The 13,779-nt window shown below is 45.5% G+C and overlaps 1 protein-coding gene across 1 annotated transcript; it reads left to right on the top strand.

The window, feature by feature from the left end:
- The first annotated feature begins 10,725 nt into the window (after nt 1-10,725).
- Nucleotides 10,726-11,796, top strand: gpr185b (G protein-coupled receptor 185 b). Its single transcript, XM_070854991.1, has one exon. The coding sequence runs from the start codon at nt 10,726-10,728 to the stop codon at nt 11,794-11,796; it is 1,071 nt and encodes a 356-aa protein (XP_070711092.1).
- Nucleotides 11,797-13,779: the final 1,983 nt, after the last annotated feature.

Below are 13,779 nucleotides of genomic sequence, written 5' to 3'. Positions count from 1 at the left end.
CTCAGTCAGTCTGTGCACCACAGACACCATCGACTTTACTGATACTTCATATTGTTTTCATTATTTTTCTGTTTTCTAAGAGAATTCTTTAGTTAATGTCGTGTGTATCTCTTTGTCCTTCCCCTGAGCTGTGCTGTGACATTATACATTAAGAAGCAGCGTAGAATACAGCACCATGAGTTTCTCCCTGAGGTTCTATGAAAACACAGCAATCCTTCTTTAGAGTGCGCGCCTTAAAAACTGGAGAACCTCAGGGTAAATTCTTTCTTCACAGCAGGCGATATTACAATCAAATGAAACCAGTAGAAAACACTGATGTTTCCAGAAAAGGTCACAAACAAGCCTTTACAGCTGGAGGCCAAGTGGATATTTAGACTGGAAACAGTTTTTCCTGGTGGCTTAAATGTAGAGCTGGAACAATTTGTTAGTTAATTCATCAGTCAATCAACAAAAAATACTGTGATTTGCAGATTTTCCTTGTGTTAAGTGAAAAGAATATGAAGAATATGATGGTGAATATGTTTTACACTATTGGACAGACATAATAAGACGTTTAAAGGTGTGATACGTACATTTTACAGACCGCAACAACTAATAAAGAAAATTGAATCAGTGATAAAGATAACTGCCAGTCATATATATCTATACTGCAGTCTCTCAATAATTAATGTGTAGGCTACCTCTGGATGATGATGTGATAAACATCTCACAATTTGTTTTACACTTACATTTCTTGGCTATGATGTAATAACGATATAAATGTCCTCTTTTTTTCCTTAAGCAAAGTTCAGAAAAAAATTTACAACGAGACGATCTGAAACCTGAAACTATTTGCAACGCGTTGGTCTTCAACGTCCTGAAAATCTGCCACTTTACGCCGATACGACCAGACGAGTCGTGTTATCGTCTCTACAGCAACGAGGCTGTACTTCTGTTCCAACTGCTTCAGTTGAATACACAGGGGGCTTATGGAAATGTATGTGACACCTCATGTGTTGAAGCTGATTGAGACGGGAGATCTACCTTCTTTTGGTAATTTTATCAGGTCTATTCTCGGAGCAGTTCCATCATTTAGAGGAGTCTCTTTACTCTGACTTGCCTCTGCAGCTTTCTAAAATGGTTTTGTCACATGGTGAATCTCTGGTCTGAACTGCTCGTTAGACACATCAGGTTAAACCACTTGATGCCACCTGAAGAAGTGCCAGTGCCACAAGCTCAATGAATTACATTTGAACATCGCGTGAGCCAAAAAAAAAAAACAGTCTTGGCTTGATGGACTGATGGGTTTCGCGGCCAGACAGAGGGACTGATGAGGACAATCCAGATGGGTCGAGGGGTGAGAGGCCATCTGGTGACTGAGTGGCCCAGACAAGAGCTACTACAGCTGGCCAGCATCTGGTCACAGTGGCCCATGGGACCCATCCAGAGGACCTGAGCCAGAAACTGGAGGGCAATCACTGAAATGTGTGGGTGTGAGTCCAACCACTGTGTCAAAGAGACGGACGGATGGGCAGGTACAGTTGGTGGAAAAAGAAAAAGAGTGGCGGCCAGGATTTGAAGGCATGTTGCACTTTATGGACAGACGCATAAAAACAGTGAGAGAGGAAGGAGCTGAGCCAAAATAAGAAAGTATGACTGTACTCTCCAGGCTCTTCAGGAAAATAGACTTAGTAATGAAGTCAGGGAGGGATACAGCAGATGGATGACACCTTTATGAGTTCTTTCATTTAGAATTCTGATCACATATTCGGTGTAATTTTCCAGTAGTGCATTTTTATGTTAATTGATGCTTTAATTTATGGTTTTATGCATCTATTTCTGATGATTTTATTGTTTATAAGTCTGATCTACACCCAGAAACACACCATTAAAGCTGCACTATGAGACTAACTCTTGTCACAAGCAGCAGCACATTGGTTAGTCAACATGATTGGACTTTGTTTTTTGTTCTCCATCGATTCCATTGTATGGAAATGTGTTGGTTTGTGTTCACTGTTCCATCACCTTGTTAATAAAAACAAGATAAAAAATTACCCTGTTTTGTGTGCTTAGGATTTGTTTTTTCTCTCTTTGCCGTGGTATCAAAAGAGGTATCAAGTATGTTTTTTTAATTAGTACTGAGGTTTAAAAGCTATTTAAAGTTTGATAACATGAGCTAACATAAGCTTAAGATCATACCAGACAAAATAAGACTAACAGCAAAACCCCTGAGTGAATAAAAATGAGCCTATGTGTTTACTGGACATCGACTCTGAGGCTGAACTCCTATTTTTCCTCTCACGCGCTGCCAAGCTTAACCCCCTACAGATTATCAATACACACCCTTTTTTCTCTTGTCTTCTTTCTGAATGACTCCAGGGCATCTTCACGGCTTCGATACTTCAGCCATTATCATTACTAAGCACCATTTATAGGCCACTCTGCTGCTGTAACGCACCGCGGCGAGATAATGGCCTGCGTGTGCACACAAACCTGCTCACTCACTGCTCACGCAGGTGCACTCTTAGTTAGATATCCACCAACTGAGCGGGCCGAGGGGTCGTCAAACATGTGAGGGTGCAGTGGGAATGAAAATACTAAGACTAAAGAGGTTGTTTTTGCTCATAGCTGTTCAAAGGTTACATTTACGACCACACACACACACTGATCTCCTCAGCGGCTGTACGGGGGTGTTTTCTCCAAAATGATTCATTAACCAAATGAATGAAGGTAAAGTGTAAAATTTGAGAAAGTATGACTTTGCACCCCCAAGTGGTGGTGTCACAAGAGACACTGCACAATCGCGCACACACACACACACACACACACACACACACACACACACACACACACACACACACACACACACATGCACACAACTCCTATTATTACTACTACTGACTACTGTGTTCACACAAGCATGTACACACACATTCATTCGCACAAACAGCCTTTATTCTCTTTTGCACAAATATATTTTATAGTCTTTATGGAAATACGTGCATATATTTCCATAATTGTCTTTATATTCTTTAATCAAAGCATCAAGAGTACTATTTACTGGGATGTATGTAAAATACAAGAACAACATCATTACCACTATCACTGAATCAGTGAACCACTGCATCATAAAGTGCAGCTTTAACCAACACAGGAGCTTTACAGGAATAATAATGCCACATTTCTGGTAATTATCTTACTATCATTAGGTGATATACTACAGTATCTACTCTAATACTTGTTTTTATCAGCTTCCCCGTGTCCATTAAAGTCATATAACTGGACTTTTAACAGATTAATCAAAAATCTAAATGCAGGTAACCATGGAAACAGTACTGGTGCTTTGTTGCATGCAACCTGATGAAGGTAAACTCCAACATTCCTTCTCTTTCTAGCCCCGTTTGGATCTTCACCAACTTCTGAGAGAAGTATCTGGTGTTTTAGTCCCAAGATGCCGCCGCTCATTTCACAACCGGTGCCTGAGCTGATGAGAGTCGTCAGTCATCAGAACATTACAGCTTGGAAAACCAAAAAGCTGAAAGACCCTAAAACTGTGCAGAGCTGAGGGGAACTGCGATAATTTGACAATTAAAGCGACACCTCAAACATTACAGTCGTTTTATCAGTTATCACCTAATATTAAACACTGGATGTGCAAGTTGAAAATGCTCTACCGTGGCTGCAGCTAACATCTTTTCAGCTGGCACAGTATTGTCTGTTGGTATTAAATATAATCAGACTACCACTACCAACACCACAGCCAATTTTATGCAAGTACTGTAATGCATTGCATTCAGTCTGAACACATTGTTAATGTTACTTTAAGCTTTGGATTGCAATAAAAGGAAAAATAGATTTTAATGTTTTTTAGAGCACAGTCAGTCCAACTCGTCGTCATCACAGCAGCACACACACTCATTTCAAGCTTCCCTTTGACAGTGGAGAGGGACATTTTACATTTCCATCAACCAAAGCCTCTCTGTAGTCCATCAATTTGCTCTCTTGCTCTCTTCCTGCCTCCCACTCCCTCTTGACCTTTCACTGAGACCTTTAATCAAAGCAGAGTTATGGCTCCCTAGAGCCATCGCTAACTAGCGAATCACACGTTCTGACAGTGCTGCAGGGATTTGGGGGGGGGTCTGAAAAGTCGGTGTCCTCCTCTTAATCCTAGAGCAGCGCATTGAATAATACATGTTTTTCTCCGCTTGGGAAAGAGACTACAGCACCAATGATGATTCAGTGTGTGATTCAATCACAAATACGACTCTTTAAGATCTCACGTCTGGCAAAACAAGAGGAAACAAGGAAAACATGCTTTACTCCATGAATGTTACAGGAGCCCGTCAGTGTGACAGGTTCAATGTCAAGATCTGGACCAGTGATGGGTGGTGACCACACTCACCAGCTTTGCAATTTCTGACAGCATCACTGACACACACATTAAATTAGGATTGTTTTTTTCATGGGAATGAATGGGGAACCATATTTGTTCCAGTTCTCCTTAATACATCCATGTAAATGACAAACTGTTTGCTTACCGCAGACTTGTGTGAGACGCCATTGGTTTGTGGACTGCCATTCTGGTCCTGGAGCCAAATTTTGACGTTTATTCTGTAAAGAAACCTCTGATTGGTTAAGTTTAGGCATGACATAGACCTCTTATTTTTATTATCAATTTTTACTACTGATATCTGTTATGCAACTCCATTGTGGCTGCAATAGAAATGTATATTAACATTTACAGCCTCCACTCAATTTGAGAAAAATCTCACGTAGTAAATTCTGAACTCCTACAGCAAAAATAATGGTAAACAGTAAATAGCAGCATGAGCCTTATTAGGGGGATTCTCCTTAAAGCATCACACTCAAGGGAAACCCAGTGGTTGTTTCATAAAGGAGTGTGTAGGTGTGTATGTGTGTGTAAGGGGAGAGGAGAGTAGAGTGGGAGTGAAGGGGTGGGAGCAGCATTAGTCATTCACTTTCACCGCTGAGATGTTTCCAGCCACAGTGTGTGTGTGCGTGGGGGGATTTAAACTCAGCACAAGCCTGCTTATCCTGTTTTTTATGACACCATCAATCCCCCATATATTTTCTTGTACTTTTTCTAACACATTTTTTTTTTTTGTTGGTTTAAGGGCTCCGTTTTCACATTAGATAACAGCGTATCATGACTACACGTAAGCATATCCATGCACCACTGCCCTAAATATGTGGGAGTTATGCAACTCCTCCTCAATGTGAAACGTCTGTCCTCCAGTGACTTTCATCCCGGAGGAAACGAGGGCTGAAGGGGGAAAAAGAACAGAGCCTCGCGTTGGAAATGCATCAGTGATGTAATACAGTTTGACTTTGGCGTGCTTTGTCATCAATGTGTAAAAGAGAGCAAAGAGTGTATGTGTGGCAGAAATGGAGTGAGATGAAGACAAAGGGAGAAAGAGAAGGAGACAGAGAGAGAGAGAGAGAGAGAGAGAGAGAGAGAGAGGAGTGAGACGGGCCAGCTTTCTGCTACAAAGCATACCAAAACGGCAAGGTGATGTAACAGCTCTCAGTTACCCATGGTGCTTTGCTGGAAAGATGAATGAAGTCGGACATGAAGAGGGCGTCAATGAAGACGCACTCGTGCAAGCGCTCGCTCGCTCGCTCTCTCGCGTTTCATCTGCATCCTTATCATGTGGGGTGATTCACACATAATGCCGTCCACAGAAAAAAGGAAAAAAAAGGAAGACAAGAGGCTTTAACTGAAGGAAGTAGGAGTGTGTTGTGCATCAAAGGATAGCTAATAAGCAATAGCTTATTTCCTGTTTCATTTATCCTTTGGCCTGTGGGCTTAACAGAGAGAGAAAGAAAGAGAGAAAGTGAGAGAAGAAGTGAGAGCAGTTGGCGTAGTGCAGGGTGCATGGTGCAGGGCGAAGGGTGCAGGGCGAAGTGTGCAGGGTGAAGGGTGCAGGGTGAAGGGTGCATGGTGCAGGGCGAAGGCTGCAGGGCGAAGGCTGCAGGGTGAAGGGTGCAGGGTGAAGGGTGCATGGTGCAGAGCAAAGGGTGCAGGGTGCATGGTGAAGGGTGCAGGGCGAAGGGTGAAGGGTGCAGGGCGAAGGGTGCGTGGGCCGGCCTGGGAGCTTCCTGCACTAAAGGTGTGATGATGTCATTGAGCTTGAGCTGAAGGCAGAGAGAGAAATATGAGTTCAGGGAGGTTTGCATCACATCAGCGGGTCACACACCCCATTTATCTGGAGAAAAAAACAATTAATCTCCAAGGAGGACTTAACCACCTCCACCTCCACCCTTATTTTCTTATATCGATAAGATTGATATTAATAACAATATGATCTACTGTTAATCAGGCATTTTAGCTCGTTATCAACTTTGTATCACATGATCTTCCTCCGCAGATACAGTTGTCCTGTTGTAACAGAAATGTAGATGTATAGTAATGTAGTAGAAAATAAAGTTTTTTCCCCTGAATTGCTCCTCACAAAATTCCACTGTTAATGTAGTGCTGAAAGGTTGTTAGTAAAGTGAATGTCACTTAACCAATGCTGGATTTGTGAGGGTGATACCAATATTGATATTTAAAAGTTAAAGAATCTGACTTTTTTTGGTTTTAAATGCATAACGAAAACAATCATTTATGATACATATCCTTTAAAGGACTTTCACATGAGGTCACCAAACTCTTTTTGCCGATAAAGGATATAATTTCCCCCCCTGATAAGGTGAAGCAAAGCTAAGCAGAGAGGGACACACAGTCCAGAGAGAAGGTCAAACCTGCTGAAATAACTGAAATCACCTGTGTGGACGCACCGCTGGTGTAGAGGGCCTTTAAATGTGGATATTAACTGTGACTTTGACACGTCCCAGGTTGTTTGCATCTTATAATCTAATTTCTTGTTATCAGCTGACACATATGCTGATACTAATATATTTGTGACTGGCTAATTTACTGGAAGGACTCTACACACACATTGCTGGTGTTCAATAGCAAATATATGACCTTAGATTGTATTATCAGGTCACAGGAAAACATCTTTAAGCACATTAAAGATGTAAGATATCTGCTCTGAGGTGAGGTCACGGTGTCCCACCACTGCAGCTAAAGCTAAAAGCACTAACCAGCCAATTAACTATTAATTAACTAGCAGGCTTACTAAGCAGTTTGAGCAGTACAGCAGCTGGTAATCAAAAGTAAATGTAATGTCAATTTTGTAGTAAAGTGAGTGTCATCTAAGGTGAAAATATAGTAGTCTGCTTTTCATAGAGTCATACTAGAGTACTAGAAGGTCTCTACTCACTATGGAGACACACTGTGTTACATATTTCAAATATTCTACTGATACCAAATATATAACAACACACTACTGAGTATCACAGTAACATTATCATTAATCACTAGGAAAATTGACTGATAATATGGCATAAAAAAAATATTCAAATGTACCATTATAGTAAAGACTAGGCTGTGGTATAAATATATTAATATTCCTCTGAGGACTCATTTAGTGTTCACAGTGTGGTTGTCCTTTAATGTGGGTTAATTCTGAAGCAGACAATACTAAATGAATAACAGCTCACACACACACACACACACACACACACACACACACACACTTCATGCCAACCCTTACAACCCAACATGCAGCCAGTGTGTGTGTGTGTGTGTTTGTATCGAGGCCACAGATGATGTAAAGCAGCCCACAGGAGCGCCCTCCTGCAGTCTGAGCGGAGCTGGTGGTCTGCAGCACATATATGAAGCGGCCCGTGCACGCGTGTGTGTGCGCGCGCGCGTGAGTAATGCAGCGGGATACCCAACAGCGCTGCGAGATTGCATAACCGCCTTCCACCGGCACACAGCCGGTTTGACTGGCTGCGGACCGACCACTCACTCTCACACACACACACACACACACACACACACACACACACACACACACACACACACACACACACACACTTGCAAGATGCAGCAATGAAACGCTTCTAGAAATGGTAGCAAGTAAGCTTTGTGGGTGTTTTGTCCTCACACCTTATGACGCAATACGCGGGGTGTGGGGGTGTGGGGGTTGGGGGGGGGGGGGGGGGGGCAGTTTTACCTTTAAGGTGCTTCAGGAGGAAGGACTGTGTCACGCGCTGCGCCTTTGAGTGTGTCATCACAGTTTATAGTCCGACATTGTGCGTGTAGGTGGGACTCACATTTTATTATAATAGTCTATTAATAACAACAGCAATAGTAATAATAATGATAATAATCATTATTATTGTTATTATTATTAGTTCATATAAGGAAAATCAAAGATGAAAAAGTGATCATCGCATACATTTCCCTCCTGAAGGTGAATTCATTAATTCATTCTCCCTCCGTGATTCACACACCGACCATGATGACGGGGACCGGAGGAGCGGAGACTTCTGACGTCAGACAAGGAGAATGACAAGCGCGTCCAATGAGGGGCCGAGGATGTGCAGCGCGAGGACGGAGCTTCCGACAGAAGGCTAATAACCATGCCAACCGAGGAATATAGCGCGCGCCGCTGACTGGGGAGAAAAGGGGAGAACGAGAGGGGGGGGAACCCTGAAAGAGAAGAAAATATTTCTACAGTATCTGCACACTGTGGAGGATAAAGGACGAGAGAGGTGTCCCGGTGTCCTGCAGGGGGGAAGAAGAAGAAGAAGAAGAAGAAGAAGACAAGGAGCTGGTAATTTACTCTCTTCTTTTTCTCTCTCTGTGGCGTGGTCTCCCATCCCTCCATCCCTCCCTCTCTCTCTCCCTCTCTCGCTCTCTCTCGCTCGCACTGGCTCAGGGACTGCACTGCTGCAGCTGAATGAAACTGATCCAGGTATTTATTGTCCTCTCTATTGCTAACACACACACACACACACACACACACACACACACACACACACACACACACTCTGAGCAGCGGTTTGGAGGCTCGTGACAGGGTGGCTGAGCGCTCTGCTGCTGGTTTGCACGAGCTCCCGTTACCGCAGGGATGTGAGCCCCCCCCCCAGCTGCGGTAGTGGAGGTGGGGGTGATGTGGGTGAGGGTGGAGGGGGTGAGGGTGGGTGGTGGTGGTGACCTTCCCCGGCCGTTTGCAGTCGGTGACGGTGTGCGTTTGCGCGTGCGTGCGTGCGTGCACAGGAGCATGAAAGAAAGAGAGGGAGGGGAGAAATGAAAAATAAGGGGGCGGGGGGTGACAGAGGGGTGTGTGTGTGGGGGGGGAGGCGTGAGAGGGGAGATTTTTTTTTTTTTTTTGTGAATGGAGCTCCACATCCCCTTTTTGGCGCGCGCGCTCGGCTGGCTGAGCTAAAATTAGCCTCGTGCTGGATGTTAGCGCGCGCGTGCAGCAGCATATGTGGACCACAATCCGAATTAACGGGGATCGGGATGCAAACGCGGGGCGCACACGCACGAGCACACGCACGCACGCACGTCTGGGCACGCGCTCATCCACGCCACCGGTGAATAGGACAGCAGCTACCCGCGCGCCGTGCCCCAGGACGTCATGCACCATTTTTAGAGATGCTCTAAAAATAGAATTTGTTGATGATGGTTTTGACTGTGAGGAAATTGATCTTCTTCGGCATCCGGCATCTTTTAGGTAGGAACGCAGCAGATTGGAGCTGATTTGGCTGTTAGATTATTTAATTGTTGTTTGTTTTGTGCGTGTGTGTGTGTGTGTGTGTGTGTGTGTGTGTGTGTCACGCTGCTTTGGAGCCAAAATGGAAGGAATATTCCTGGAATATTTATGGAGCACTTTTCCCTCTGTGTGCATGTGTCCACACCTGCTATTGTGCTGCTGCTAATTACCTGTCAGCGTGGTGCGTGGGAGCTGCTGGTGACGTGCGTGCTTGGGGTCAAGAGCATGGTTGTTTTCATGAATGAATGAATGAATGAATGAGCAGGCGGATGGATGGATGGATGGATGGATGGATGGAAAATGTCTCTTTCGCCCCTTTATCAAAGGGGATAAATGTTAACACCCTCCTTTTCCTTGTCCTTCACTTCCCCGCATTCCTCCTTTGTTTTGCCCTCGACTCTTGCCTCCCATCCTGTTTTCGTTCTCCCCCCTTTTTACTCACGCTCTCCTCTCCCTCATCTCCACTTTCTTCCCATCTCTCTTCCTCTCCACTCTCCTCCTTTTTCCTCCTGTCATCCTCAAACTTATTCTCCCTCCATACGTACATCTTCTCTTGGCTTTTATCATTTTTCTCTTTTCTCACATTTAAAAAAAAAAAATACAACCATCGCATCTCTTTTGGCTTCTCCCACCATCTCTCGTTTCTATTCTCTCCTTTCTTCTGTTTGCTGTGTCGACCCATCGTTGCTCCTTTCTGAACTTTTACCCTCCTCGCTTTTCACTCAACCCCTGACCCACTGATATTTCTCATCCTCTCCGTTCTCTCCTCTCTCCCAACTCCCTCCGGCTCTCTGTTGTGCATATTTTATCGTTCTCCTTGTTTGAACGTTTCCCTCTTTTCTTGCACATTATCTGCTGCAACTTCCTCCTTCTGTTCTCCTCCCCGTCGCTCCTTACTGTTCTGTTCCACCTCCATTTTCCCATCCTCTGCTCTCCCCTCCTCACATTTCTCTGCTCCCTCCATTACTAACTTTACAATACAACTGTATATACTTATTCTTCCACTCCTTCGTGACTCACATCTTTCCTCCTGCCCACCCTGTCTTTCATCTCCATCCCTCCTTTTCTTCCTCCCTCCTTCCCTCGCTCTTCCTCTTTTCTTTCTCCAGCTATGATTCTCTCCCTGGCTGCAGCAGCAGCCATGAGTAGCGGCAGCGGAAGCAGCCTCAACTCCTCCTCCCCCCTCGACCCCTTCGACTCCTCCACCTCCTGGAGCCTGGCCGAGGACCCCTCCAACTCCTCCTCTGAACCCGTTGTGCGGACTCTGACCCCCGACCTCCAGCCAGCGACCACCGCGGTAGCCGTGCAGGAAGTCAGCCCCTGGGATATCGCACTCTGTGTGACCGGGACGCTCATCTCCTGTGAGAACGCTCTGGTAATCGCCGTTCTGTTCTACACACCGACGCTCCGCGCCCCAATGTTCATCTTGATCGGATCGTTGGCGGTGGCAGATCTTCTGGCCGGTCTGGGCCTCATCTTGAACTTTGTCTTCACCTATCTGGTCGACAGCTCGGTGGAGTTTGTGACGCTGTTGTCAGTCGGACTGCTCATCTCGGCTTTCTCGGCGTCTGTCCTCAACATCCTGGCCATCACAGTGGACCGTTACCTGTCGCTGTACAATGCCCTGACCTACCACACCGAACGGACGGTTACCTTCACCTACGTGATGGTGGTCTTCATCTGGGTGTCGTGCCTCACGCTCGGCTTGCTGCCGGCGCTCGGCTGGAACTGTCTGAGGGACGAGTCCACGTGCAGCATCTGCCGGCCCGTCACCAAAAACAACGCCGTGGCGCTCGCCGTCACCTTCCTGCTTGTCTTCGCCCTGATGATGCAGCTCTACCTGCAAATCTGCAAAATAGCCTTCCGCCACGCGCAGCAGATTGCCGTGCAGCACCAGTTCGTGGCCATCTCCACCACCAAAGGTGTCTCCACACTGTCGGCCATCCTGTGTGCCTTCGGGGCGTGCTGGCTGCCGTTTGCCATGTACTCCATTGTGGCTGACTACAGCTACCCTGTAATATACACCTACGCCACGGTCCTCCCAGCCACCTGCTGCTCTGTGATCAACCCCATCATCTATGCGTTCCGAAACCCGGACATCCAGAAGTCTCTGTGGATGGCCTGTTGTGGGTGCGTCCCGTCCAACCTCTCCCTCAGACCCAGGACCTCCAGTGATGTGTAGCGGGGAAGGTTGGTTTCTGTTTGGCATGATGCTTGACGCCGAGTCAGGGTTGCAGGAGGGAGAGGACGAGACGGGGGTCGAGAGATCGAGAGGGGAACGGTTGAGGGTTGTGGCAGGGGAAAGAGATTTCCCCTGCACTTCAAATCAGGGCAGGTAGGCTGATGGCGAAGGCGCGGCTGGCCACAGAACAAGTGGCACTTGCACAGAAAGAAGGGGGGACAGTGCATGGTCAAAAAAAGATAGAGCTATTAAAGATCATGTCCTGTCTGCGGCTTGGAGAAAACCAATGGAGCGATGGAGGTGGCGTGAAACCAACTGCAAAAAACCTGATTAAGGTACCCTCATGGTGGTAGTGGGAGCGGCAGGGAGTGTGTCAGGTGACTTTTTAAACTGACCTCCTTTAGGGTGCGAGTGAAGTGAGGCCTACTTCTCAAGAGTAGCATAATTGTGACGGTGGGATTTAGGAAGAAATGTCCTAAATCTCCATTGGACCTGAGCTCCGGCAGCACTGCATAGTTATGCAATCAGAAGGAGAGGAGCAGTCTTAAAATACTGTATGTGTTTTCACTGATCTAAGTGGTGTGTGTGGATAAAAATACAATGAGCTAAATATACACAATGAATGACCTTGGGTATTCTCAATGAGCTATCTTTGCAGTCTTCTCCTGATAGGAAACACAAGCATCTTTCCTCCCTTGAAATGTTGGCAACATGTTCCCTTGATCTCATGCAGATTAAGTAGTTAATGAGTTTGTAGACAGAGAGTGCAACAATAATTAACTCTTATGTGCTGAGGTTGAAGTCAGATGGTGTTCGTGATCATTAACAAGTCTACCAAGCCCATTTTGTCTTTTCCCAATGCCAACAGCACAATCTGCGTTGTGTTAAAGACGGAACACATTCCAGTGCGTGAAGCTGGAGAAAAATGTGTCACAATTCAAGGAGAAACAACTCCTAATTACATACAATCCCTCCTCAAACAACTCCAAAACAGAATCTGAGCTACCAGGCTCCTAATGCATAGATAACCCAGCTAGTTTGCAAAAAAACCTGGAGTGGGATTTCCACATTTAGGCTGGCGTGTGTTGTCCTTGTGATGAAATCAAATCTGCTCCCTGTCTGAGAAAAACGGGTTTCTCAGCCAGCCGCTGCGCCGTGACTGTGAAGCAGAGAGAGCTGAATTCAGCACCAAGGACAGCGCCACTGCAGAGCGCCGCTACCCTGGGAATGCTCTCTGCTGCGGGGGGAGAGCGCTGTAAAGTAGGCTACGCTGTTCTCTACACCATCTTGATGGGGAATGTGAGACGCGCTGTAAAGGATAATTTCAGCTTGATTGGAGTTACTTTTGCTCATTTGCAACCCAGTCAGTGTTAACTGGCTGCTTTTTCATGCATGCATGACGACTAAAGGTGTTTTAAAATCCTTTTAGCTTCAACTTTCAGGGTCATTTGCCTGATTCAGGCCTGAGAAGACAAACAAAACAACATTAATGATGTGGCCCCTTTGGCCAGTCAATGTTATCCACCACTGTGACTCAGAGATCAGCTTTTGTTTTTGAAAAGCTGCATGCTCAGATTTTGAGTTTTCACTTTCTGCTTGTAAGCAGGACCACTAGGAGCTAATGTCAGAACATGCCTTTACAAAGAAATCAAATCAAATGTGAAGGCTTTATTTTACACATTCGTGGCTTTAATTGTCTGAATTAGTATATAGATTTTTGCCTCAACACAGTTAAGATCAAGGCAAAAACACTGAAAATCATTCTACAATATATTAAAACTACAGAAAATGACTCCAATCGTGCTCAAATTGTCCTTTAACAGCCACTTGAGGCCCTACAGTGCGACTATGACCCTGAACTTTCTGTCCTCCGTCGTTTTCTCGCCTTTCTGGTATCTCAGTGGCAGAAATTATGCATGAGAGAAGCAATGTATGGCCCCACGAGTGCCAGTAAAACAAGCCTTCTGACATGGGCAAGGTGAA

Source organism: Pempheris klunzingeri, chromosome 23 (genome assembly GCF_042242105.1).
Source record: "Pempheris klunzingeri isolate RE-2024b chromosome 23, fPemKlu1.hap1, whole genome shotgun sequence".
Taxonomy (NCBI): Eukaryota; Metazoa; Chordata; class Actinopteri; order Acropomatiformes; family Pempheridae; genus Pempheris; species Pempheris klunzingeri.
This window is presented reverse-complemented; position numbering and strand designations above follow the sequence as displayed.